This window comes from Leguminivora glycinivorella, chromosome 26 (assembly GCF_023078275.1).
Source record: "Leguminivora glycinivorella isolate SPB_JAAS2020 chromosome 26, LegGlyc_1.1, whole genome shotgun sequence".
NCBI lineage: Eukaryota > Metazoa > Arthropoda > Insecta > Lepidoptera > Tortricidae > Leguminivora > Leguminivora glycinivorella.
The window spans coordinates 6,801,154-6,825,543 of NC_062996.1; the positions used below are offsets into that span (position 1 = coordinate 6,801,154).

Genomic DNA, 24,390 nt, shown 5'->3' on the forward strand with positions numbered 1-24,390 from the left:
CAAGCTACAAATCGTCACTACTTTGAAAAAACTCTCATATCTCACGCTGCTTCTCAAAGTTAAAACGCAGTAAGTCTATATGCATTCCATCCATACATACTTACTAAAATTTTCTTCATTGGCGGACGAAGATACAAGTTTTTAAAAATCTCGTATCTCACGCTGCTTCTCAATGTTAAAACGCAGTAAGTCTATAATATTTGCATTCCATCCATACATACTTACTACAATTTTCTTTTCATTGGCGGACGAAGATACAAGTTTTTTTAAAAGTACACTGAGAGAAAATACAACCAGTCTTCATGTTCGTTCAACAAGTTTTTTGGTTAAAATAGCGCCTACGTGCTCTTTAGTTCAAATAACAAGCTACTTGTCATTTGAATCGGCAATATATTTGAATCAACAAGTGGATTTTATAAAAACAAGCTGACACATATTGTTTTAAACATATGTTTGGCTGATTCATACGGATAAACCGCAACAAGTCGAACTTGTTAAATTCACAATGCAAATTTCTCTCAGTGTAGTGACGAAATAATCGATAGCAACAAGGCATGTTTTGTGGCGCCATCTATGTGTGGTGTAGTGTAACATGCGCGTTCTTAGGCGGTCGTATTTTAATGTATGGGATTATATGATCTTCTTATATTTAATCTATGCTGCTACTGACTTTAAATGATTTCTATAATATAAATCTAGTCTCATTATTCCGTTTAAGTAACATAGCCGTATCGTTTTGTTTTCCACTTTTAAATCATTTAAATGTAACATATCCATGCAGGCAAGCATGGTCGCCTGGTATATGATAGCACAGTATAATAAAGAGTACTATCGTACAGTATGGCCACTCCCGATCCCCGCTGAAAGCGCCGACCACCCCCTCTCGGTTACCTCACAGTTACCGCCTGTCAAAAACACGAACAGTCAACCTGTCATATCTCACTCATACAAGCATGGTGCGCGTTCACCTACACGAGCTTAGAATGTGTGCTAGGAACGCGCCTCTTTCATATAATTGATCGCCAGTGTCCGAGATGTGACGATAGGGACGCACCGATAAAGTTTATCGAACTAATGTGCTACGCCCGCGAAACCCTCTGACTGTCCAAGACGTCGATTGCCGCACGCGACTACAGCCTAATCAACATTCCATTTCGACAAGATACACTGCGCGGCGCGCACGATAGATGTGGATGTGCCGTCCAAAGACTCCAAAGGGTCATATAGACCTTGATACTCCTAAGTATCCCAGCGGTAAGTACGTGCGACTTTCGTTCCGGAGGTCGCGGGCTCGAACCCCGGCTCGTAACAATGAGTTTTTCGGAATTTATGTGCGAAATATCATTGGATACTTCCCAGTCGCTTTTCGGTGAAGGAAAACATCTTGAGGAAACCGGACTAATTCCAATAAGGTCTAGTTAACCCACAGAGAACCTCCTATAGAGTAGCAATCTTGTATATTTTGTTCGCGATACGAGTCACCAGTGTTTGGGGTGCGAGGAGCGGGCGGGGAATGTGTTAAGCGCGCTGTGATTGGCCGTTTCAAGGACGGCGGGCAGTCGCACCAGATGAAAAGGGACAGAAGTATGACTGTCCCTCTACTGACGCGTAAGTGGCCAATGTAAGTTGACCTATGCCGGCTCTGAATAAATTATAAATATGACTTATTTGTGGAATGTAATGCCGTCTGTTTTTAAATTTGAGCTTCTTGTTACCTTTCCACACCATTTCACACTACAGGTGGACATCTTTAAGGCATCAAAATACCCTTTTCCAATTTTTTAGTGCGAAAAACACGCGCTGCTTTCGGGTCTGTTACTTGGTCGATACTGATCGGGCACGGCGAGCGCCCGCGCTTATATCAGTGCAAATACTAGGAAGGCTGGCGACCGCGAGTCGTCTTGTAATGGATGTCTATAGGGGTTGGTCTGTGAGTTAACCATTCGGGTTGGAAGGTCAGATGGCAGTCGCTTTCGTAAAAACTGCCTACCAAATCTTGGGATTGTCAAAGCGGACCCCAGGCTCCCATGAGCCGTGGCAAATGCTTGTGTTACTCCTAAGTATCTCTCTTCTCTATAACAGCAGTAAGTTCTTGCCGATCTCTCTTATTTTCACACGCACAGCTCACCAACGCTAGCAAATGTTTGTTCGAATATTCTAACCTCTCTCTGATAAACTCTTCCAACTCATTCCGGGGTAAATAGTACGCCTTTACGTACCTGTCTACATACTCTTGGTACGGAACCGGTTTAAGACCTGAATTCTTCTCTATCTTCACAAACAATTGTCGGTAATCTAGTTGCATAAGACCTCGGCCTCCATTTGAACATTTCGTAGCGTTTGAAAAGCCTTCTACCAACAAATGAACAATGAATTTAGACACCATAGCCCAAACTGAGTTTATGACTTCCAAATTAAGAGTAACCTTTTTAGATATATTCTCTAACCTTAAAGCAAACACTTGAATTTTACGAGTTATCATGTCTACGTAAGGACTGTTCTCAACTTCGACATTTTTGACATCCCATCTCACTTGGGACATGGCCAGTAATGTCGTTCTAGCATCTACAGCTTTTGAGGCAGAACACATGTATACAGGCATTCTTAAATCCACAGCACTGGCGAGGGTGTTGTCTCTAAAATGCTCTAAAACTAGTTTTTGATGCTGAGCCACTATTGATTCTAAATATGGTTGTAGAAACTCAAATTGCTTCGCTAGGAAAATTACGCTTTCGACCGCTACTATTCGTTCGCTTAAACCGTGGAGATACTCTTCAGAAGATAAGTCTAAATGTTGAGGTATTTCTGGACAGAGGAAGGTTTTGGAATCTCCTGAATTGGAAGTGTCTATGGAGTTTGATATTCTTTTTAATGCAGCTGTCAACTTCGGAGTATACAACGTGGTTGAAGCTACATCCAAATCCGAAGTGAAAAATAGATGTACTGTGAAAAATAGAAGTCGAAAAGCTGGTTCATAAGCATGACGACTTCTAAAGATATCTGTGGGAGATATCTACAGATTTGTAGATATTGCCCGCAATTTCGTAGAACCGATAAAGTAGTGTTAGTTACTATGACGGAGTGTTTAGCTTTCGATGGACTTTTGGCGTCATCGTCCACAAAATCTCTCTTCAATTCTTCCGGTTCGTCATCAGAAGTATCACTGCCGTCTAACTCAGGTTCTAGACCAAATATATCATCATTAGTCACATTGTCGCTTCTGAAAATCTCGAAAGGAGTATGTGTAGTCTTTTGATTGAAGTACTTCGCAATATATACGCTGTCATCTTGAGAATGCACTGAAGAAGTCCCATCAGACAGTGTGCTGACTTTAGATAATGACGTGTCAAAGTTAGGATTTAAATATTTTTTGAACTTCTTAAATTCTTGAAGGTTTAGCAACGTAAAAGTTGATTTGACAGGACATTGCTCCCATCCTTCATTCTCAAGGAAGAGTTTAAGCTCCTCCATGCGTCCTCTGTGGTAATTCTTGATATACGACATGCTGTGACTCTTTATAAAATCCTCTAGAATATCTGACTTGTCGCCACAAAATACTTCCGCTACTTGCATCAACCGCCTCAAAATACCTAGTATCAGAATAAATTTCTCAAAAGCGAAATCCTCTATATAGGCCCTCTTTAAAAATATCGATACTTTAGTCTGGACATCATGCCAGATTCTCACTAGACCTCCTTTCAACTTCTGTTTTATATATTCCTTACTAACATTCCTTTCTATTTCAAAAGCACTTGAACTTGGCAAATCTTCGTCTTCATGTTTCGAATGCCATTTAACCAGCAAATAGTAACTCCTCATGATTAAGAACAAGTTCTCGCAAAGATTTAAAAAGCAAACAGCCGCTTTATCTTTTGGTACCGATTGACACATCTCTTGAAACTTCACTTCGATTGATACTTCTCCAATGCAATCTTTAACAGATTTTAAAGATGTTTCATTAACTGCCGAGGAGTAGTGCATATGCAACTGTTCCATGGCTGCTTGACTTTTCCCAAGTAAAGCATGCGCTTTCCTGAGCTTACTAAAAGTGTCTCCGTCGAAGTTATAACAAATGCTAGCTAAAACTGAGTCTAACTTCTCTTCAGTCATGTCTAAAGTATCCTGTAACCTTGTAGCTAAATCCGCTATACAAGTATACTCCCTATGATTCGCAGCAGCTTTCCGACTCTTCAAAATCAGCTCAATGGCTTCACAATACTCCTTCTTAACGAGTAACTCCTGGACATCTTTCTCGACGCTTCTCAAGCTTCTAAGTAGTTCTAAAGACTTGAGGACTGACCTGATGATCTGCCGTTTCCTGAAGTTAGCCAGGATGACGAAGGTGGAGATTGTTAGGTGGTTGGAGGCGGTTCGGAGGTGGGTCCGCGCGGTTTGGCAGGTGTGGAGGGTGGTGGCGAGCTGTTCGCGAATGTTCTGGATTTCCGCGAATTCGCGATCGCAGTTGTCGCGCTGTTGGGAGATGAGGTGCAACGCTTTGCCGGATACCACCTGGGGAAGAAATGGAAGAGCTCTTAACTAACAAAGTCACTTTGAAAGAGTTATATATTACTAGCTTTTGCCCGCGGCTTCGCTTGCGTTAGAAAGAGACAAAAAGTAGCCTATGTCACTCTCCATCCCTTCAACTATCTCCACCTAAAAAATCACGTCGATTCGTCGCTCCGTTTTGCCGTGAAAGACGGACAAACAAACAGACACACACACTTTCCCATTTATAATATTAGTAGGTATGGATGGATTGTTGAGTAAAGTACCAGGGCACCAGAGGACGTAAGAAGTTACCTGCTGCTGTCTCTTCAGTTTGGTGAACATCTGCTCTATAGCGTCGCAGGTGGGCGGGTCGGGCGCGCTCTCGCTTTCACGCGTTCTCTATCTCTTTCGTACTTGTAGGATACCTAAAACATACCTGATACTGCTCTGTTCTGTAGAAGACCCGCCAGGTTCCAATAGTGAAGTAGCAGAACACTTTAAGAGTCCAGAAATATCACATATAAATAGAATGTTACTTGAAGCGGCATTTGTTTCCAATTTTCTTTAAACTACTGTTTACGACATGATGAAGTTATGATTAATACCATCAACTCGATATTGACCCGTTTATATAAGAAAAAATTGTTGAGTAAAGTACCAGGGCACCAGAGGACGTAAGAAGTTACCTGCTGCTGTCTCTTCAGTTTAGTGAACATCTGCTCTATAGCGTCGCAGGTGGGCGGGTCGGGCGCGCTCTCGAGCGCGTGGCGCGCCGCGTCGAACTCGCTTGGAGGTGAGAAGTATACGTTTTCTATCTCTCTTAGCACCTGAAGGAAAACAATTTTTAAGCTTTTGCCCGCAGATTCGCTTAAGTTAAATTCGAAAATTGAGGAATACTCCATACAAATTTCCACCCCCCGTTTTAGAAAAGTGGAGGGTTAGAAAGAGACAAAAAGTAGCCTATGTCACTCTCCATCCCTTCAACTATCTTCACTTCAAAAATCACGTTAATTCGTCGCTCCGTTTTGCCGTGAAAGACGGACAAACAGACACACACAATTTCCCATTTATTAATAGGCTTCGTTCGCGAAACATTGGCAGTCACTTTCGTAAAACTAGTGTTTTCACCAAATCTTGGGATTAGTTGTTCACGCCGACCCCAGGCTCCCATGAGCCGTGGTAAAATGCCGGAAAAGGAGGATGTGGAGTTACCTCGAGGTCTGCAGCAGAGTGCGCCGCGCTGAGCGCGCGCGAGTTCACACCAGGCGGGCCGTGGCGCTCCATGTCTCATATCTACAACAAACAGTACTCCTTATACTCACTCTCCACTGCTTAACAAATTGGTCTAAATGAAATAAAACTATGGAAACGGATTAAATCGCGTATAATGAATTTATTTTATTTTCTGTGTGGTGACGGGTTAAGAATTTCACCACCCCCTTTCTTCCCGTGGGTGTCGTAGAAGGCGACTGTGGGATATGGGTTAAATTGTGGCGTAGGCGAGAGGCTGGCAACCTGTCACTGCAATGTCACAGTTTCTAGAGAGTCTTTATTTCAACCCTTATTTGCCAAGAGTGGCACTGAAGCTTTAGTAGTTTCATGTGCTCTGCCTACCCCTTTATTGGATACAGGCGTGATTGTATGTATGTATGTATAATGAATTTATAATTCATCCCTTCAACTATCTCCACTTAAAAAAATCAGGTCAATTCGTCGCTCCGTTTTGCCGTGAAAGACGGACAAACAAACAGACACACACACTTTCCCATTTATAATATTAGTATGGATACAAATACTTCACTAACATAGTATAAAACAAAGTCGCTTTCTCTGTCCCTATATCCCTATGTATGCTTAAATCTTTAAAACTACGCAACGGATTTTGATGCGGTTTTTTTTAAATAGATAGAGTGATTGTAGAGGAAGGTTTACATGTAGGTATAGTACCCGTGCGAAGCCGGGGCGGGTCGCTAGTATATTATACATAGAAAACATCCATGACTCAGGAACAAATATCTACGCTCATCACACAAATAAATGCCTTTACCGGTATTCGAACCCGGGACCGCGGCTTAGCTTAATACCTACATTTTAAGTATGTCCCCTGTCATCAAAAACGAAATGTCCAACAACAATGTCCACTGACATGGATATATCAGTTATATACTGGCTCTTTATATTGTAAGTATAAATACAAATGGTGATAAGTTTATAAGCAAATAATATTGTTAACTGTTCATGACTGTGGAATCAGTGAGTGGCATGATAATATAAAAACATTGGTCTAAAGTACCTAAACAAATATTGTACATAATATTGTCTTCGGTTACGGGGGGGGGGGGCGATAGTTACTCGAAAATATGAAATCAAAAAACTCTTAGGAAACGGATTAAATAATCGCGTATAATGAATTTAAAATACATCCCGACGTTTCGAACTCTTTACAGCGTTCGTGGTCAACGGGTAAAGAGTTCGAAACGTCGGGATGTATTTTAAATTCATTATACGCGATTTAATCCGTTTCCATAGTTTTATTTCATAAATATTGTACAGTCAAGATACTAAATATAAATGCGCACAAAGTGCTAAAAATATGCGCACAAAGTGCTATAATTATATATAAGCCAATTGTAATAACAATTACTTGTATAGTAGATACGTAAGATGACATGTAATTATATATTATCAATAAATTATGAGTATGTGTATGAGCACAAATGAGTATGTATCCACAAATTTAACATATAATCAAGAAAGTTGTGTATACATATTATATTTATTTTCACCACACCAACTGGTAAAGTTCTCTTTGCTATTCGAAAACAGATAGCAAAATAGCATTTTATCTACAAGAGTGCAAATTAATTTCATACAAATATTAACTTGATGTCTTAAACTGGCTGGTAGATTTTACCTATAAATGACTTTTGAATCATAAATATTGAATAAATTGATGGATTTCATTTACTTTGATGTTTCATAGTGTTTTGTTCGTGTTGGTGTGGTGAACTATTTTGTGTTTTACTCGGTGGCAAAGTTTGTTTAACCTTCGTCCTTTGAAACCCTTGCAACACTCAAAATTCCAGTATTTAGAATCTTTTGCTTATCATTCTTATCAATTGGTATGTGCAGTTAATCATCAACTTTGCCCCCTTGTAAAACAAATAACTATTGTTTTACAAGTGGGCAAAGTTGACGTTTAACTGCATGTGTCAATGTTGATACCCGAGCAAGCAAATTATCCCAATATATGACACAACACAAGGAAAATACTAACCATAAAAAATCAAATCCGTTTATTTATTATGTGCAATCATTTTTTTTTACTATTATAGGAAATTCTTACACAGATTGACCGAGTCCCACAGTAAGCTCAAGGCTTGTGTTGTGGGTACTCAGACAACAATATATTTAATATACAAATTTATATACATAGAAAAAATTCATGACTCAGGAACAAATATCTGTGCTCATCACACAACTAAATGCCCTTATACCGGGATTCGAACCCAGGACCACGGCTTAGCAGGCAGGGTCACTATCGACACACCTCGGACACTGGCGATCAAATATATTGAAAGAGGCGCATTTTTAGCACACAGTCTTAGCTCGTGTAGGTGAACGCATACTATGCTTGTATGAGTGAAATATGACAGGTCCACTTCGTGTTTTTGACAGGCGGTAACTGTGAGGTAACCGAAATGAGGTGGGCGGCACTTTCAGCGGGGAGCGGGAGTGGCCATACTGTACGATAGTACTCTTTATTATACTGTGCTACAGACTGAGCAGACCGGTCGTCAATAAGGAAAACCATATTAATGGTATTTATATCATTTCAATTAGTAGGCACAGTTTCATGCATGCTTCATGGATTAGTGTTGATTAGATTACAAACACATACAGACTGAGGATCAATTATATTCAATATTTAACTGTTCTTATGTAAATACGTGAAAACCATAACAAAAACTTTTACTATATTTCAAATTCAATAGGGTTAGTAAGTAGTAATGATGGAGACTCTATTTGGAAAACAAAAGGGAAATACAGTGAATGGCCAACGTCATAGAGAAGAAGCAGTAACATATAAATATTTGCATAACATATACAAACTTGCAAAGGGCAAAAGTAACACAACTTAAATCACCGAAAATACTTATCTTGCACTATCTGAAAAGCTAATAAGTAATTACTATTGTAAGGACTCGTTTACCTTATAATTTATCGTCATAAGTGATGCAAAACTTGTGCTGAGTGGTAAAATAATTCACATCGACCAAACCAAACTTAACACAATTTTGGCTGTCACTTTGACAGTTCGAGTGGGCGTATTTTCACCTACGTAAACGATTCTCTAATATACACCCACGTAATGTTCGACCAGATTTTTTGCAATACAGCGCCATCTATTAGTAAGTAGATATTTCTGGAAAAATTTGCTTACAACGCCATCCATTGCAGAGCAGACTAAAATAGTCTATAGTTACGGCCGAAACATGAAAAGTGATGCATGTTGAGACGCCATAAGTTGCTAGGTACAGGCCAACTGTTCTTATACTGCATCAGAATGAGAGAATTTTAGAGAGAAAAATAACAAAACAATAGTTTTATAAAATTTTATTGTTTAAAATTAATCTTATATCCCTTTGTTTCCCCGTCTTGTTCTAATTTGAAGTTATCCGTGGAAAGTCCGAACGGTTTCAATATCATATTGCCCAAGTCCTTCAGCTTGCCAAGCATTTCCGCTTTAAGTTTTTCGTTTTTTTCTTCTATGAGCGGCGGGAGCCGGATGGTAGCTTTTTGAGCCTCTGTGTGTGAGGGGTCGAGTTCTAATATCTTTTTGTAGTCTGCGAGACACTCGTCCAGTTTTTCTGTGGCTTCGTAGGATTGCGCGCGCCTGAAAATATATGAATAAAGTTTTTTAATTCTACAACAGTTTACAACCCTTTTTTTTTTTCCTAAAATTTTTCTTAGAACAAAATTGCATTTCTTGTCTCAAAAAATACCCAATGACTGCACTACCTACAGAGTGCAGACTGCATTACCTTGTTTAGAAAAACATCCAAAATGGATATTAATTATATTAAATTTTTTCTCAGGGCAGGCAATTTGGATTGATCACATAAATTATAAACATTTTCAACAATATTCTTTATATTAAGAAAGACTAGGGGCCCATTTCTCGAAACTACAAGTTACAATTTACAAGTGGTTCTCAATGTTTAATATGACCAGTTGGAAAGAGACTTCCGCTTGTAACTTGTAACTTGTAACTTTCAGCTTTGAGCAATGGGCTCATGGTATCAGCAATTCCCGTCAACTTTGTACAAAAATTAAGGGAAAAGTTAAATTTGTTTTTATTAATTCCTATTTTGTTACCAAGATTTTGTTGATTAATTGAGATTTTATTAAGTTTTATTTCGACATTAAGGTTCTCTAGTATCTATATTTTCTTAATTATAACAATTATCCTGTATATATCTTACGAAAGTCGAATTATATTACTAAATGTTGGTAACAAAATAGGATCAATTAAAATTTGCTGACTTGGCATTGTACAAAGTTGATGGGAATTGCTGGTATATAAACATACGCACCTGATATAAGCCTTCAGATACTTCTCATCAAGCTCAATGGCCTTGCTGCAGTCCTTGATCGCTCGCTCATATTTGAGGAGCTTCATCTTGGCAGCGCTACGGTTGCAATACAGCACCGAGCGCTGTTGGCTAAACTGCAGTGGGCAGATTTTTAAACCTGGAACATGGGAACAAATGACTGTTGTAGGTTTTATTGCAAAACCTGCTACCTATGGTCATTTAAATAAAGAGTTTAAAAACCAGGTATTCTAGTTCTAACCAAGGATTATTTACCTATATACAGGGTGTAACAAAAATGGTGGTGATCCGTTTAAGGGCGTATTCAGTATCGTATTCTCATCAGGAAAAAGTAGGATAAAAATTTTTTTTTGCAAAAAATTTTTTTATCTTTGAATTCGAGATTCGACCGATTCGCGCGGCCCGGCTCATACAAAAGTGAAAATTTTTTTAGCGAAAAAAAAATTTTCTTCTACTTTTTCCTGATAAGAATACGATACTGAGTACGCCCTTAAACGGATCACCACCATTTTTGTTACACTCTGAATAGGATTTACATACTTCATATTAAGAATCGTAACTTGACTATTAAATACTACCATAACTAAATGTGTAATGGTTGAGGTAACTGGTGACCGAAGAGCGAAAGCTGGCGACTTCCTCGCACAATGTATCAGCATTGCGATACAGCGAGGAAATTTACAATGCCTCAAGGGCCTATTTTAGACATTAGCTAGCTTTTAAGTTTAGTCAATCTTAGTTGCTTATATAATTATGTAAATATGTTCATGTAAATAAAGAGTTTACTATCCAATGTGTATTGATGTGATATCAAATATAAAGAAATTTGTCATTTGTTCTTAATATTTGGGGAAAAAATGATTTTGGCCACTTTCAGGCTGCGAAACAGCGCCATCTAGTTTTAAGCCTAAACAGCCCATACATTTCAAGGGTATGCTTTTTTGTATGGGCTTTGTCAGTCCAGTATTAAATTGTGCTTGGTTCTAACCTTCTGTGTATTTCTCAATGCACCTCTCAAACTGGCCGTCCTTAAAGGCCTCATTGCCAACCCTCTTCAACTCCTCGGCGATGAGCTGACGTTCCGCCTTCTCATCGTCTGTCAGGGCCACCTCGGCATCCTTCAGGGCCTCCTCGTCTAAGGAGTCGGTGTCACTATCTGGTTCATCCTTGTGGTCTGGGTCTTTCTCAATGTGTACGTAGTTTAAGGGGTCTGAAATAGTCAACAATTGTTATGAAATTAACACCTAATAAAATTCAAATAATACAAATTATCCTACTGTTATACACATTATTCCACCAAATATGTTCTAATAAATTTAACTCTTATCCATACTTAATATTCTAAAAGGGAAAGTGTGTGTGTCTGTTTGTTTGTCCGTCTATCACGGCAAAACGGAACGACGAATTGACGTGATGTTTTAAATGGAGATAGTTGAAGGGATGGAGAGTAACAAAGGCTACTTTTTGTCTCTTTCTAACGCGAGCGAAGCCGCGTGCAAAAGCTAGTATTCTATAAACATACTGGTTTACACACACACAAAATAATTTACTATTATTCAAAACAAAGGTTCTATTGCTCCTTCAATGTCAACTGTCTTTTCAGTTGGGCTTTTTTTTTTTTTTTATACCACGTCTTCAATGTCAAACTGTCGTTTTCCTTTTTTGAAGAACCCCATACTGTAGTTCATCGGGAATACCTCGACAGGGAGCTCATTCGTTCGTGGGAGTCTGAAACCGCACGGTGCGCCAGTAAATGGGGTTTTCTTAGCGGTGAACGCACACACCTGTGTCTTAGTGGGATTGAAACAGACTAGGTTGTCCCGACCCCACACCGAGACTCCGGACAGAATCCTCTCGATGTCCGACACAAGCTTTTCACGACTTTCTAGCATCATTGAACGAGGGATATTAGCACGGCCCGTGTAAAATGTATCCCCAGTACTGTCATCCGCATAGCAATGGATGTCGCCGATAGACAACATGTCATTGATATGCAGCAAGAACAGCGTTGGGGATAGCACAGAACCTTGCGGGACGCCAGCGTTTATGTCCATGCTATCGGAGCAGCTACCGTCTACTACGGCTCGTATGCGTCTGCCGGACAAAAAGCTGGCAATCCATTTGCATAATCCCTCGGGCAGTCCATAAGATGGTAACTTCGACAAAAGGCCCCTATGCCAGACCCGATCAAATGCCTTCGCTATATCTAGGCTAACTGCCAATGCCTCACCTTGACTCTCAATGGCCGAAGCCCAGCGGTGAGTTAGATACACTAGAAGATCACCAGTAGAGTGACCGTGGCGAAAGCCATACTGGCGGTCGCTTATTAGATCGTGTTCTTCTAGGTATCCAAGGAGCTTCGAGTTAATTACACGCTCCATGACCTTAGAGAGAAGGGAGGTAATAGCGATAGGCCTATAGTTTGATGGATCCGATCTGTCGCCCTTTTTTGGGACAGGGTGCACAAGGGCCGTTTTCCACGAAGATGGAACTTCCCGTTTGCTAATAGAAAGCGTGAAGAGATGCGTTAGCACGGGACACAACTCTGGAGCACAGCGTTTGAGCACAACTGCAGGTATGCCGTCTGGCCCGCTCGACTTGTGAACGTTTAAGGACAGTAGCTCCCGCCGAACATCCTTCTGAGAGATGCGGATTTCCGGCATGGAGTGTGCACACCGCGGTATGGTAGGTGGCACGGTGCTACCGTCATCGCTCACAGTCGAGTTCGAGGCAAAAAGAGTACCTAGTCGGGCTTTATCAAAAATTGTCTTCTAACTTAACTTACAACACTATTACAGCATACTGATTCATACACACACAATAAAAATTACTATACATCATGCCAAAACAAGAATAAGATTCGGGTGCGGCCCTAATGTATGGTTTACAACAATAACTTGATCATCTTATATTATTGCCTCATTTATGCCATTTACCCACCTGAAGCCTGCCCTGGGCCGTCGGCGGGAGGCGGGACCTCCTCAGCACTGGTCGCAGGGTCGATCACGAACTCCTCCGAAGTGTTTTCTGTACTTAAAGACGATTTAAGCTCTCTCGTTAAATCGTCGATAACTTCCTCGTTGGATACCTGCTGTGTGCTCTTTAGCCGTTCGGACATGTTGTTCACGGATGATACAGAATAAGGTTCACTATTTCATGTGTACAAATTTCAGGCAATAAAGGACAAAGTAATCTTTTTTAGCGCATTTAGTGTGCATTCGAGATGTTTGCTTTTGACAGAACGTTTTGTTCTAATCATAGTTGTCAATGTCATGGTCTATGTTGCCAACGTAAGAAAAATAACTCCACACTTATACTTTTATTACTGTTTGTTGTGAATAAGTTATTAAAATTACAGTTTTAAGTTACAAAACCAGAAAATGGAAGATAAAGCCATTTAGAAAATATACTAATATATAAATATACTAATCGGTAAATGTATACAATGTCGTCAATGTCGAAGTAAAGTTCGTCCTAAAAATTTATTCGTGGCAATGGCAGCCCGTCAAGGTGTTACGTTTAATTATTGCATATAACAAGTATTGAAGGTGCACAAAACATGTCCGATTCACTTACACTTGTATAAATAAATATCATTTTGGTAATTAAAAATAAATATTTATTTAAGTTCTTGAATGGATATGGAGAAATTTTTTTTTCTTCTTGAAACAAAAGTTCAAAGTTGTACACAAACAGATGACAGAAGTCATCTGTTTTGTATAACGAAACGTAATTTAACCTAAAACTTATAGTAAATCTATTCAGTCAGGGTCAATTATAATTTGTAATATTTTGTTTAAATATTAGCATACGATTGTCTCGAGAGCGTGTGCATCCGGAGGGAGTGTTCTTACGCATAGTGACTCATCAATTTCCGTCGTGAACAAGCATCAAAATGTTTTACAGACATATTTTAAGAACTTTCACCAATCCACGAATACGATGCCTAAATAACGGGTTTAGGAACAAATATAATAATTTCGGTAGTCCCGCGTCGCTGTCCACATCTATAAAGGCGTTAAAGGATGAAAAGTAAGTTGTAGTTTTATACTTTAAGTAATTCTTTCATTTAAAGGTTTTGATTAGTTTGACATTGATTACACAATAAAATATTGATAAACTCGAGATTATATTTCCTCGCTTCATTGTTCGATATAATTATTAAGTTTACATTATTGTAGTTTATTTAATCTACTGGCAACATATTGCACGCTTATTTTAGAGATTTATAAAAAATAAGTATTTCAATTGCCTCTAAACCCCACCCTCAGGTCGGTGTCAACCGGCGGTGGCAACCTCACATGAAACTGGTTGTATTTTCTCTCAGTGTACCCACAATTTTGGTACTATTTTTATTTTAGTTTTTATAAAACTAAATTATGGCTTGGTTTTTGTTCTGTTCAGAAAGCACCGTTGCTTTCTCGAACAAGAAGTCACGGAGACCGAAATGGTACATTCCGGACAACCAACTCGATTACCAGGACTCGAATTCTCCATACATCGAGAATGTTCCGGAGATCTTACCTGAAGACGCAACACCCTGCGGGTACGGCGCCAGGCTCAACTCCTGAAAATTCAGCTCCAAAAGTACCTGATTTGGACCCAGACCTGGTTACCGCGTTTAGGTGAGGCTATATACCGACCATACACCCATATTTGGGGAAAAATTCACGGTAACTTAGCCTCCCCTTGGTTATCATTAGTCCGCAAGGGTTTACCAAAGATTTGAAGGATAAGATATTAAAAGAATACCTTATCTCCGAAAATTGTACGTTTTTTTAAGCATTTAGATGCTTCATGCAGAAATTTCTGCGGCCATTACAGCCATGCTGTTTGTGGCAGCTGCCAGTTGGGTGTAGGCATTACAGCCATAAACCGAGCTATTACTGTTCTATTGACGTCTGATGATATATAAGATCACTGCTACCAAGCTGTTAAGCGACAGTTGTCGCATCTTATCAGACTTGCATTATTGCAAAACCCAAGCACGTACAAGGCTTGTCACACCCAGGTTATAAAAACCCTTCTTGACCATAATTCAAGATGCGGGCGATTTACTCTATGGAAGTAAACTCCCGGAAAAAATAAAAGCCTCAAAAGTAATTGAGAAACAATGGCTACAGATAAAAAAGTCTGTATATTCGGGAAAGAGCAACACGGCTCCATCAACTTCGACAACAACGTCGGCGCGCAACCAATACCAGTTTCAGGGAAACGGGTCAGGCCTTCCTCGTTACCAGTCGAAAACGGCGGGGGGGGGAGCCCAGAGAAGGACAGCAGTCAACCAACCCCGAACCCTCCAGCCAGACCAGCAGGCCAGGGCAAGCCCCGTGCCACTCCTCAACAATGAGTCAGTTTCAGTTACCTCACGCTGGTAAAATAAAATATTTTTTATGATTGCTGGTCAAAAATAACATCAAATGAAGTTATTTTAGATTCGCTTAAAAACGGTTGCTCGGTAACTTTTGAACGTCCGGTTTTTCAAGACGTTGTACCCCAAATAAATTGGGCAAGTAGTGAAAAAGCCGTTATGGAGGTACGTCCAAAATTTAATTCAGCTGGATGCAGTTGTCCCTTGCATCCCACAGCATGACCAGTTTATTTCGAGAACGTTTTTGTCACAAAAATGTAATGACACCAAACGTTTTATTCCAAATCTCGAAAAGCTGAACAAATTTATTCCTAGAGAACATTTCAAAATGGAAAACCACAGACCAACTGTTAAGCTTATACTTACTAACAGGTAGCTTCATGGCTACAGTTGATTTGAAGGAAGCTTACCCACTGATTCTTATTGCGAGACAGTGCCGCAAATATCTGAGCGTCCATTTTGAAGATGAAAACCCTAGTTTATTAACTTAAATGAATTTACGGCTTTGTCTTATGGTCTTTTTTAGCGCGGTATTTTATGTGTCGGGTACTCTTATGTAGAGTGTTTACGAAACGTAAACGTTAACCTACTAGAATGCTTGTGCTTTGTCATAAACTATACTAATAGGACATTAAAACCGCGACAGGTTTGTCGAGACTTAGGTTTTATGTTCAACTCAGTCGATTTTTTTACCTACGGGAAAAATGAGAGAAAAATCGACGTGATGGTTAGAAAATCTCTGTCACTACACTCTTGTTCCGTTAGAGAATTATCTCAACTGATCGGAGTACTTATTGACGCATGCCCTGCAGCTAAATTTGGGTGGCTATATACTAAAATTCTAGAACGCCAAAAATTTCTAGCCTTGCAACGCGACCCAAACTATAGTAAGAAAATTAAATTACCGAAACTAATATTAAATGATCCGAACTGGGGGATGAATATTATATTCTCTTGCACACGGAGCGTCGAGATCCGAGGAAAAAGCTTTCCACATAAACCAATTGGAAATGTTAGCAGTATGTTTACCTCTTAATATTTCTTTAATGACCGTCGTTGTGACTATTTTATATTAATTCGTATAGACAATACGAAAGCTATAACTGATATAAGCGATGAAAATCGCATGGGCAACGTTCAATTTCGAAATTTGACCGACCCTTTCAGACGGATTTGGCAGTGGTGCGAAGAAGCTAAACCTTTGTTTTTTTTGCATCGTATATAAATATTAAATATACGAAAAACAATATAGAAGTAGACCGGGTATCACGAAATGTGAATCTCGATACTGAATGGGAACTATCTCATGAAGCGTTTATACTGCTACGCATAATGTATACTGCTGGTGAGCCTGATATTGATCTTTTCTCTTCTCGCTCCAATGCCAAATGTACACTTACTTATCATGGTGGAAAGACCCAGATGCATCAGCTGTAGATGCTTTTACACTAGACTTTTACAGTTTTCCTCCATTGCCGATCATTTTAAAATCTTTAAAAAAAGATAATTTATGACAAAGTAACAGGAAGTTTAGCTTCCCCGTCTGGCAATCCCAAGCGTAGTTTCCTTTGTTAATGTCACTAGTAAAATCCGATATTATTTACATGAGCCCCGAAGAACATAAGGTCTGTTCTGATCACAGCACCAGGAATCCGTTCCACAAGCGCCTTCTCCTGGGTGCAGCGGTGCTCTCCGGTAAAGGTTATCTGAGGAAATTTCATGTGATCGCATCTATTTCTAAAAATACCATTCAGCAATATAACGTTTCGTTTAAACGTGGTTTAAACTATGGTGGACATTTTGATCACAACTCGATCAAAACCTTTTTAGTAGTTCGATTAAGTTGATTCTAAGATTTTTAACGGACCAGTTTAACGCAGGATCGTCATATTATGGATCCATAAACAATCATAAGGTCAGCATTATCCCTGTTTCTCAGGACAAAAAAAAAAAAAAAAAAAAAAAAAAAAAGAACATGTTAAACGTTTGTTAAAACGCACATTTAAAATGAGACCTATTTTTCCAAAATATAATTACTCTTGGGATCCAAAAATAGTATTGGATTACATTGATGAATGATATCCAAATACGACTATAGAGCAGATTACCTAGGTACTAAAAAGCTTGTCGTATTATTGGCATTATGCACTGCCCATCGCGTGCCAACATTCTTACTGATTAAATGAGTGAATATACACTACCCAAATGGGGTAAAAATTATCGTGTCAGATATAACCATCTGCCCCGACATACTTATACTGTTCCTTTCGTACCTTAAAGAAACGTGTCACGCGACTTCGGTCCTTCGCGAGTATCTTACTCTAACAAGCGATAAAAGGGCCTCCGAACTCAGAACACCTCTTATTAACTGCGAAGCGCCCTCACAGGGACGCGATGGCACAGTCAATAAGCAGGTGGATAAAACAAGTACTAGCGGAGATCGGGATGGACGTGGCAACATTTAGTGCACACAGGCACTCGCCATGCTACCACGTCTACTGCCGTTTCGGCAGGGGTCAATGTTTGACATTATCAAAAAAACTGCGGGTTGGACCTCAACCTCGCTATTTCCTAAATTCTGCCATCGTCAAATAGTTGACCTATTTGCAAGATCAGTTTGCTATAATTAATTATGAACTGTGTTACTGAATAAGACTGATCTTGTGTATAAATTACATAACTATGTAATTGCTAGTTGTTTAGTAATAATTATGCAACAAAATTGAATGATAAATATTTAATTTTGTTTTCACAATTGCCATACGCAAAACTTTGTCTCTAAACAACTACAATAATGTAAACTTAATAATTATATCGAACAATGAAGCGAGGAAATATAATATATGATCAAACGAGCTTCGCAAGCGAAGTTCGATCGATATTATATGACTCGCTTCATTGGAAGATATAATTACCCTCCCTCCCGATACACCCAGATTCCAAAGTTTTGCTTGGAATAATCTCTGAAAATAATGAGGTTGCCACCGCCGGTTGACACCGACCTGAGGGTGGGGTTTAGAGGCAATTGAAATACTTATTTTTTATAAATCTCTAAAATAAGCGTGCAATATGTTGCCAGTAGATTAAATAAACTACAATAATGTAAACTTAATAATTATATCTTCCAATGAAGCGAGTCATATAATATCGATCGAACTTCGCTTGCGAAGCTCGTTTGATCATATATTAGATTTGAAGAACTAACAACAAGTAACAAGTAAGGAGAACAAGATAACTAATCTTAGTATTTATTTTTCCTTTGAAAAAATATATAGGTATAATATGTAGTTTCATGCATTAATGATCTTTAAACTTCATGTGAAATAAGGCCATTTTTTACAGGATTTTGTTAGCATTTCAAATACGAAAGACCTTATGGCCCTTGACACGAGAGGACCCACAAAAGGATTCTCTGATGCAAAGCTTCTTATAGATATTATACACTTACACTAATATTATAAATGGGAAAGTGTGTGTGTCTGTTTGTTTGTCCGTCTTTCACGGCAAAACAGAGCGACGAATTAACGTGATTTTTTAAGTGGAGATAGTTGAAAGATAGTTGAGAGAAAGTGACATAGGCTATTTTTGTCTCTCTCTAACATGAGCGAAACCGCAGGCAAAAGCTAGTGAGATTATATTTATTGGTGCTTCCACTTATTATTTTGTAATTCTAAATGAAATAACTGTTATTGAAATAGAATCTTTACGATCTCTTTTCTATATAAAGATGGTGTAAAAATGATGTCATAGTAATTGTATTTATTGCAATTAGCCATCATTAGATAGTGTCATTACTCATGATACTATTGAAACTTTTGATGACCGGTGTCATGTGTCATTACAACAATTTTAAAACTAAACATTAAACAGGTGGAACAGCTGGATGGGGTTTTTTTATGATTGAGTTGTTTTTTTTTTTTTTTGTGTGTAAGTACTTTTGAAATATTTTTAATTTAAGTTAGTTTTAGTTTATTATTTATTATGTTTTAGGTACTTAAAGTTATCATGTATCATTCAATCCTTTGTGTAAATAATCATTTTAATAAACTAAACATATCTGTTGCAGGGTGAAAGTGACATTCGTCTTGCACGATGGGAAGCGGTTGCAGGCCGACGCCAACGTCGGAGACTCCATACTAGATGTTATAGTCAACAATGATCTGAACATTGAGGGTTACGGTGCCTGTGAAGGCACGCTCACCTGTTCTACTTGCCATGTCATACTAAAACAGGAAGACTATGACAGGTAACTGCTAGTAGTTTATGGTGCCCTGGTATTCTCAGAGACTCCCTGGACCCGGATGTTATAGTCAACAATGATCTACATTGAGGGTTACGGTGCCTGTGAAGGCTTGCTCACCTGTTCTACTTGCCATGTGATACTAAAACAGGAAGACTATGACAGGTAACTGCTAGTAGTTTATGGTGCCCTGGTATTCTCAGAGACTCCCTGGACCCGGATGTTATAGTCAACAATGATCTACATTGAGGGTTACGGTGCCTGTGAAGGCACGCTCACCTGTTCTACTTGCCATGTGATACTAAAACAGGAAGACTATGACAGGTAACTGCTAGTAGTTTATGGTGCCCTGGTATTCTCAGAGACTCCCTGGACCCGGATGTTATAGTCAACAATGATCTACATTGAGGGTTACGGTGCCTGTGAAGGCACGCTCACCTGTTCTACTTGCCATGTGATACTAAAACAGGAAGACTATGACAGGTAACTGCTAGTAGTTTATGGTGCCCTGGTATTCTCAGAGACTCCCTGGACCCGGATGTTATAGTCAACAATGATCTACATTGAGGGTTACGGTGCCTGTGAAGGCACGCTCACCTGTTCTACTTGCCATGTGATACTAAAACAGGAAGACTATGACAGGTAACTGCTAGTAGTTTATGGTGCCCTGGTATTCTCAGAGACTCCCTGGACCCGGATGTTATAGTCAACAATGATCTACATTGAGGGTTACGGTGCCTGTGAAGGCACGCTCACCTGTTCTACTTGCCATGTGATACTAAACCAGGAAGACTATGACAGGTAACTGCTAGTAGTTTATGGTGCCCTGGTATTCTCAAACTCTCTGCACCTGAATGTTATAGTCAATGCTGATCTAATGTGTGTGACAAAGTTGTCCCCGAACCATAGAGGAATTAAGGAGTTGTAACTCCATACATCAGTAAACGCGAGTTATTTGTATAGGTATAGTGACATCTAGCGACAATCACGTGTCAAATAGCGTGAATTATTACTCCATTACTCTATAACAGTTGTCAACTCAATTAGAATCTAAATAATAATAGATTAAGAGTTTTGTTTGTAAAATTCTATAAAAAATGACTGAAATAAACAGTTTAATTTTTTTTTATAGTGTCTCGTTGCCAAAAATTTTATATTAGAACAGTTTACAACTTATATTACAAAGCAGAAGGAATTGAAAACGGAATACTGATTTATACTATTGTAATATTAGCTAAAAATTGGTGAGCATTAGACTCTTCGTTCGTCGCGACATCTATTGACAAGTAGCAGTACTGATAATTTACGCTAGTTGACGCGTGATTGTCGCTAGATGTCACTATAACTATGCCTATCAGTGGCGGCTGGTGAAAATTTCTGCTAGGTAACACTGAGCAAAAAGAAACCTACCTACCTAAACATTAGGTACTTTACTAGTAATCAATTTTAGGCAAGCCGGTGGGAATCGGCTTGTATGGACCAGCCGTTGCTGATGCCTATACAAATAACTTGCATTTACTGATGTATAAGTCTTCCCTCACTTATTGCTCTATGCCGTGAGCACATACCCTAAAAAAAACGTACCTCGACAAAATTGGACGCTCACTTATTTTTCTATGGCCCCCAGGATACCAAAAAAAATGTGTGACGAGGAGAGAGACATGCTCGACCTAGCGTACGGCCTCACTGACACTTCGCGGCTCGGCTGCCAAATCATCATGACTAAGGTAACTAATTATTCTTATAATAATCAGGAAGTATAAGAAGAAGTTTCAGGAGGAAGAGTCAGGAAGTCTCATTTAAGTTTTATGGCGAGTTTTTTTGAAAAGACTTTTTATAGGTCTCTTCTTCAGAATATGAAATACTAGCTTTTGCCCGCGGCTTCGTTCGCGTTAGAAAGAGACAAAAAGTAGCCTATGTCACTCTCCATCCCTTCAACCATCTCCACTTAAATCACGTCAATTCATCGCTCCGTTTTGCAGTGAAAGACGGACAAACAAACAGACACACACACTTTCCCATTTATAATATTAGTATGGATAACTATTCTTTATAAATACCCTGTGCTTTTTTCGTGTGTGTGGTGGACTGGTGGTCTATATCTATGTATAACGCTATTCTTAAACACTGTAATTAACCTCAAAGACTGCACCTCTAGAATAGATAATAAACATATTATTATTCTTATATAAATATTACAGCAATTTACAGTGTTTTAGTGGACTGAAGTCTGTGAAGACCGGTCTGTTTACTGGGGCTGTTATAACTTAGTAACTTTAATTCTAATTTTTATTAAATTAGGACACTTTGTTCGGTTGTCGTTTGTTTCCTTTCTTTTAGTGAATATTTTAAATATATGATTTTGACTACCATATACATCTCTAAGGAGAATTAGATTAAGTAGATATACATTTTATTTTTAGTTGTGACATTTAGAGTCATTTGCACCTCTAAAGTAATTTTAGACTTTTTTTTTTTGTATTTGTACTTTTTATATTAAAATTTAGTGTAGTTCTTGGTTGTAATTCGACATTTAGAGACCTTCTACATCTCTAATTAATTGTATAGAGTTAACTTTAGTTAGAACTTAGAATTAGTATATAATAGTATCAATTGTAATTTCAACTCAATTTTAAATATTTTTTTAAATACCTATGTACATGTGACGTGTAAAAGTGCCCCTGTGGCCTATTTGCTGAATAAATTATTTTGATTTTGATTTTGATTTTCTGATCACTCTGATCAGCTACAAGTTGGTCCTTAGAACCGTATCATCATCCTCCATTTTGCGGCATTTGCCACGGCTCATGGAAGCATGGGGTCCGCTTTGACAACTAACCCCAAGATTTGGCGCAGCCGCTAGTTTTACGAAAGCGACTGTCATCTAACTAGGCGTTATTGGGATTAGTCCAGTTTCCTCACGATGGTTGGTCCTTCGAACCGTATATCACCTTAAATATCTATTATTTTTTTAGGAACTCGACGGCTTGGAGGTAAAATTTCCGGAAACCATTAACGACGCGCGTAGCTGATGCGGCGAACTTCGTTTTGTAAGACCAATTTAATAAAATAATTGACATTTTTGACAATATGACTTCTTTGGCTGTTATTATTCTACTTATGTATAGTGACAAATTGACAATGATAATTTCTACTAATGTACAGAAAGGACACCTTCTACAAAGTCGAACACAGCAGTTTAGGGTCGATTCAGGGTTGTGTTGTCCCTCTCGACTATTTAGGGTTATCAATAATCACACATTTATTTATATGTATATGAAGATTATAGTGTTGTAGATACACATACTTAATAATATGAATTGGCTGTATATTTCTTTCATAACCACAATGTTGTTGGATTAGTTATAATTGAAATTATATGATATTGCTAAAATATAGCTAAAATGATTATATTTTAAGAATTTGCTTACATAGTTATATATCGGAGTTTTTGGCAGCTGATGCTTAAAATGTTAATGATGCTTAACCTCCTCAGTCCTCGTGTACATTTTTTGTACATATTCTAAGATCTATTAAAATTTTTTCTACTCCCGAACTGTTATTCGTCATTTGCAGGGTCGTGCATACATCTTTAAAACCCTACTTAAATGCCTATTCCCCACAGCCAGCCCCCGCCGGCTTTCCGCGCATGCGCGCAGTAATGAGAAAATTGAAAAAGCATTATTTGGCTCTGTAACCATGACAACGCATTGTTATAACGTTACTGCGCGCATGCGCGGGAAGCCGGCGGGGGATGGCTTTGGGCAGCTGGCTCGAGCGCTGGCAGTGCAAACCGCCGCGTCACAATACAGGAAACAGTGTGAATTTCACGAAAGTTATTCTAGAAAACTATTAACAACTAAGTGCATGGTTGTAGAAAAAGTTTTGTATTCAACGGTGTTTAACTGAGTCAAAAAATACTCTTGGCGTCTTTATTAACAATTTTCGGTTTCGCCTCAAATTGTTACCCACGCCACTCGTCTTTTTTGACCTCCTTTAAACGCCGGTTGCATCTTGATCTTAATTCAAAAACAAAACAATTGCTCTCAGGACTCGGGAGGTTGGATCTTTTTACAAAATAAAATTTACAATTTCGAACAAATATTTATATATAGTTGTTTTTTAGTATATTTTCAAAATTATTTTAAATAGGTATATGAAAATGGACATGTATTAGTCGTAATATATATTAAGATCAAAATTTATTATGTTTGTTCATATAATATATTTTTTAAAGATATTTTACATTAAAGTTGAGCATCTACAACTACTTTTTATTTGTTCCTATTTCCCTAATGCTTAATTTTAATGATTTAAGACTGTACCGAAGTTTCATTTAATCACACCTATATCAAAATATTCATAATATGTGTCGTTTGCAAGTTGTAGGTACCACGCTCTCATTTAATAATATTGACGCTCTATGAGCCGGTCTAATGAGTATTTACCGTTCGGTATTGCACTAAACTAATGCAACTGGCCCTAAAGTTAATTCGTTTAAAGATACGAGCAAATGTTTTCTTTATGGTTAGCGACACCACAGTATAATAAAGAGTACTATCGTACAGTATGGCCACTCCCGCTCCCCGCCGAAAGTGCCGCCCACCCCCTCTCGGTTACCTCCCAGTTACCGCCTGTCAAAAACGCGAACAGTCGACCTGTCATATCTCACTCAT

At 38.7% G+C, this 24,390-nt stretch overlaps 3 protein-coding genes across 3 annotated transcripts; 1 reads left to right on the forward strand and 2 right to left on the reverse strand.

Moving 5' to 3' along the window:
• Positions 1-1,955: 1,955 nt before the first annotated feature.
• On the reverse strand, positions 1,956-8,790 carry LOC125239846 (syndetin). Its single transcript, XM_048147567.1, is given in 5 exon segments — positions 1,956-2,949; positions 2,952-4,509; positions 5,175-5,315; positions 5,701-5,781; positions 8,702-8,790. Coding segments are annotated over 4 exon segments (2,664 nt in total). The 5' UTR covers positions 5,773-5,781; positions 8,702-8,790; the 3' UTR covers positions 1,956-2,056.
• Positions 8,791-9,090: 300 nt separating this feature from the next.
• On the reverse strand, positions 9,091-13,356 carry LOC125239894 (tetratricopeptide repeat protein 1-like). The gene is made up of 4 exons (XM_048147660.1): positions 13,044-13,356; positions 11,092-11,313; positions 10,086-10,242; positions 9,091-9,385 (listed from the first exon to the last, which is right to left on the reverse strand). Exons 1-4 carry the CDS (start codon positions 13,219-13,221, stop codon positions 9,106-9,108), a joined length of 837 nt encoding a protein of 278 aa, XP_048003617.1. The 5' UTR covers positions 13,222-13,356; the 3' UTR covers positions 9,091-9,105.
• Positions 13,357-13,841: 485 nt separating this feature from the next.
• Positions 13,842-23,523, forward strand: LOC125239962 (2Fe-2S ferredoxin). The gene is made up of 4 exons (XM_048147756.1): positions 13,842-14,135; positions 19,541-19,720; positions 21,342-21,441; positions 22,690-23,523. Exons 1-4 carry the CDS (start codon positions 13,999-14,001, stop codon positions 22,744-22,746), a joined length of 474 nt encoding a protein of 157 aa, XP_048003713.1. The 5' UTR covers positions 13,842-13,998; the 3' UTR covers positions 22,747-23,523.
• The last annotated feature ends 867 nt before the right edge of the window (positions 23,524-24,390 follow it).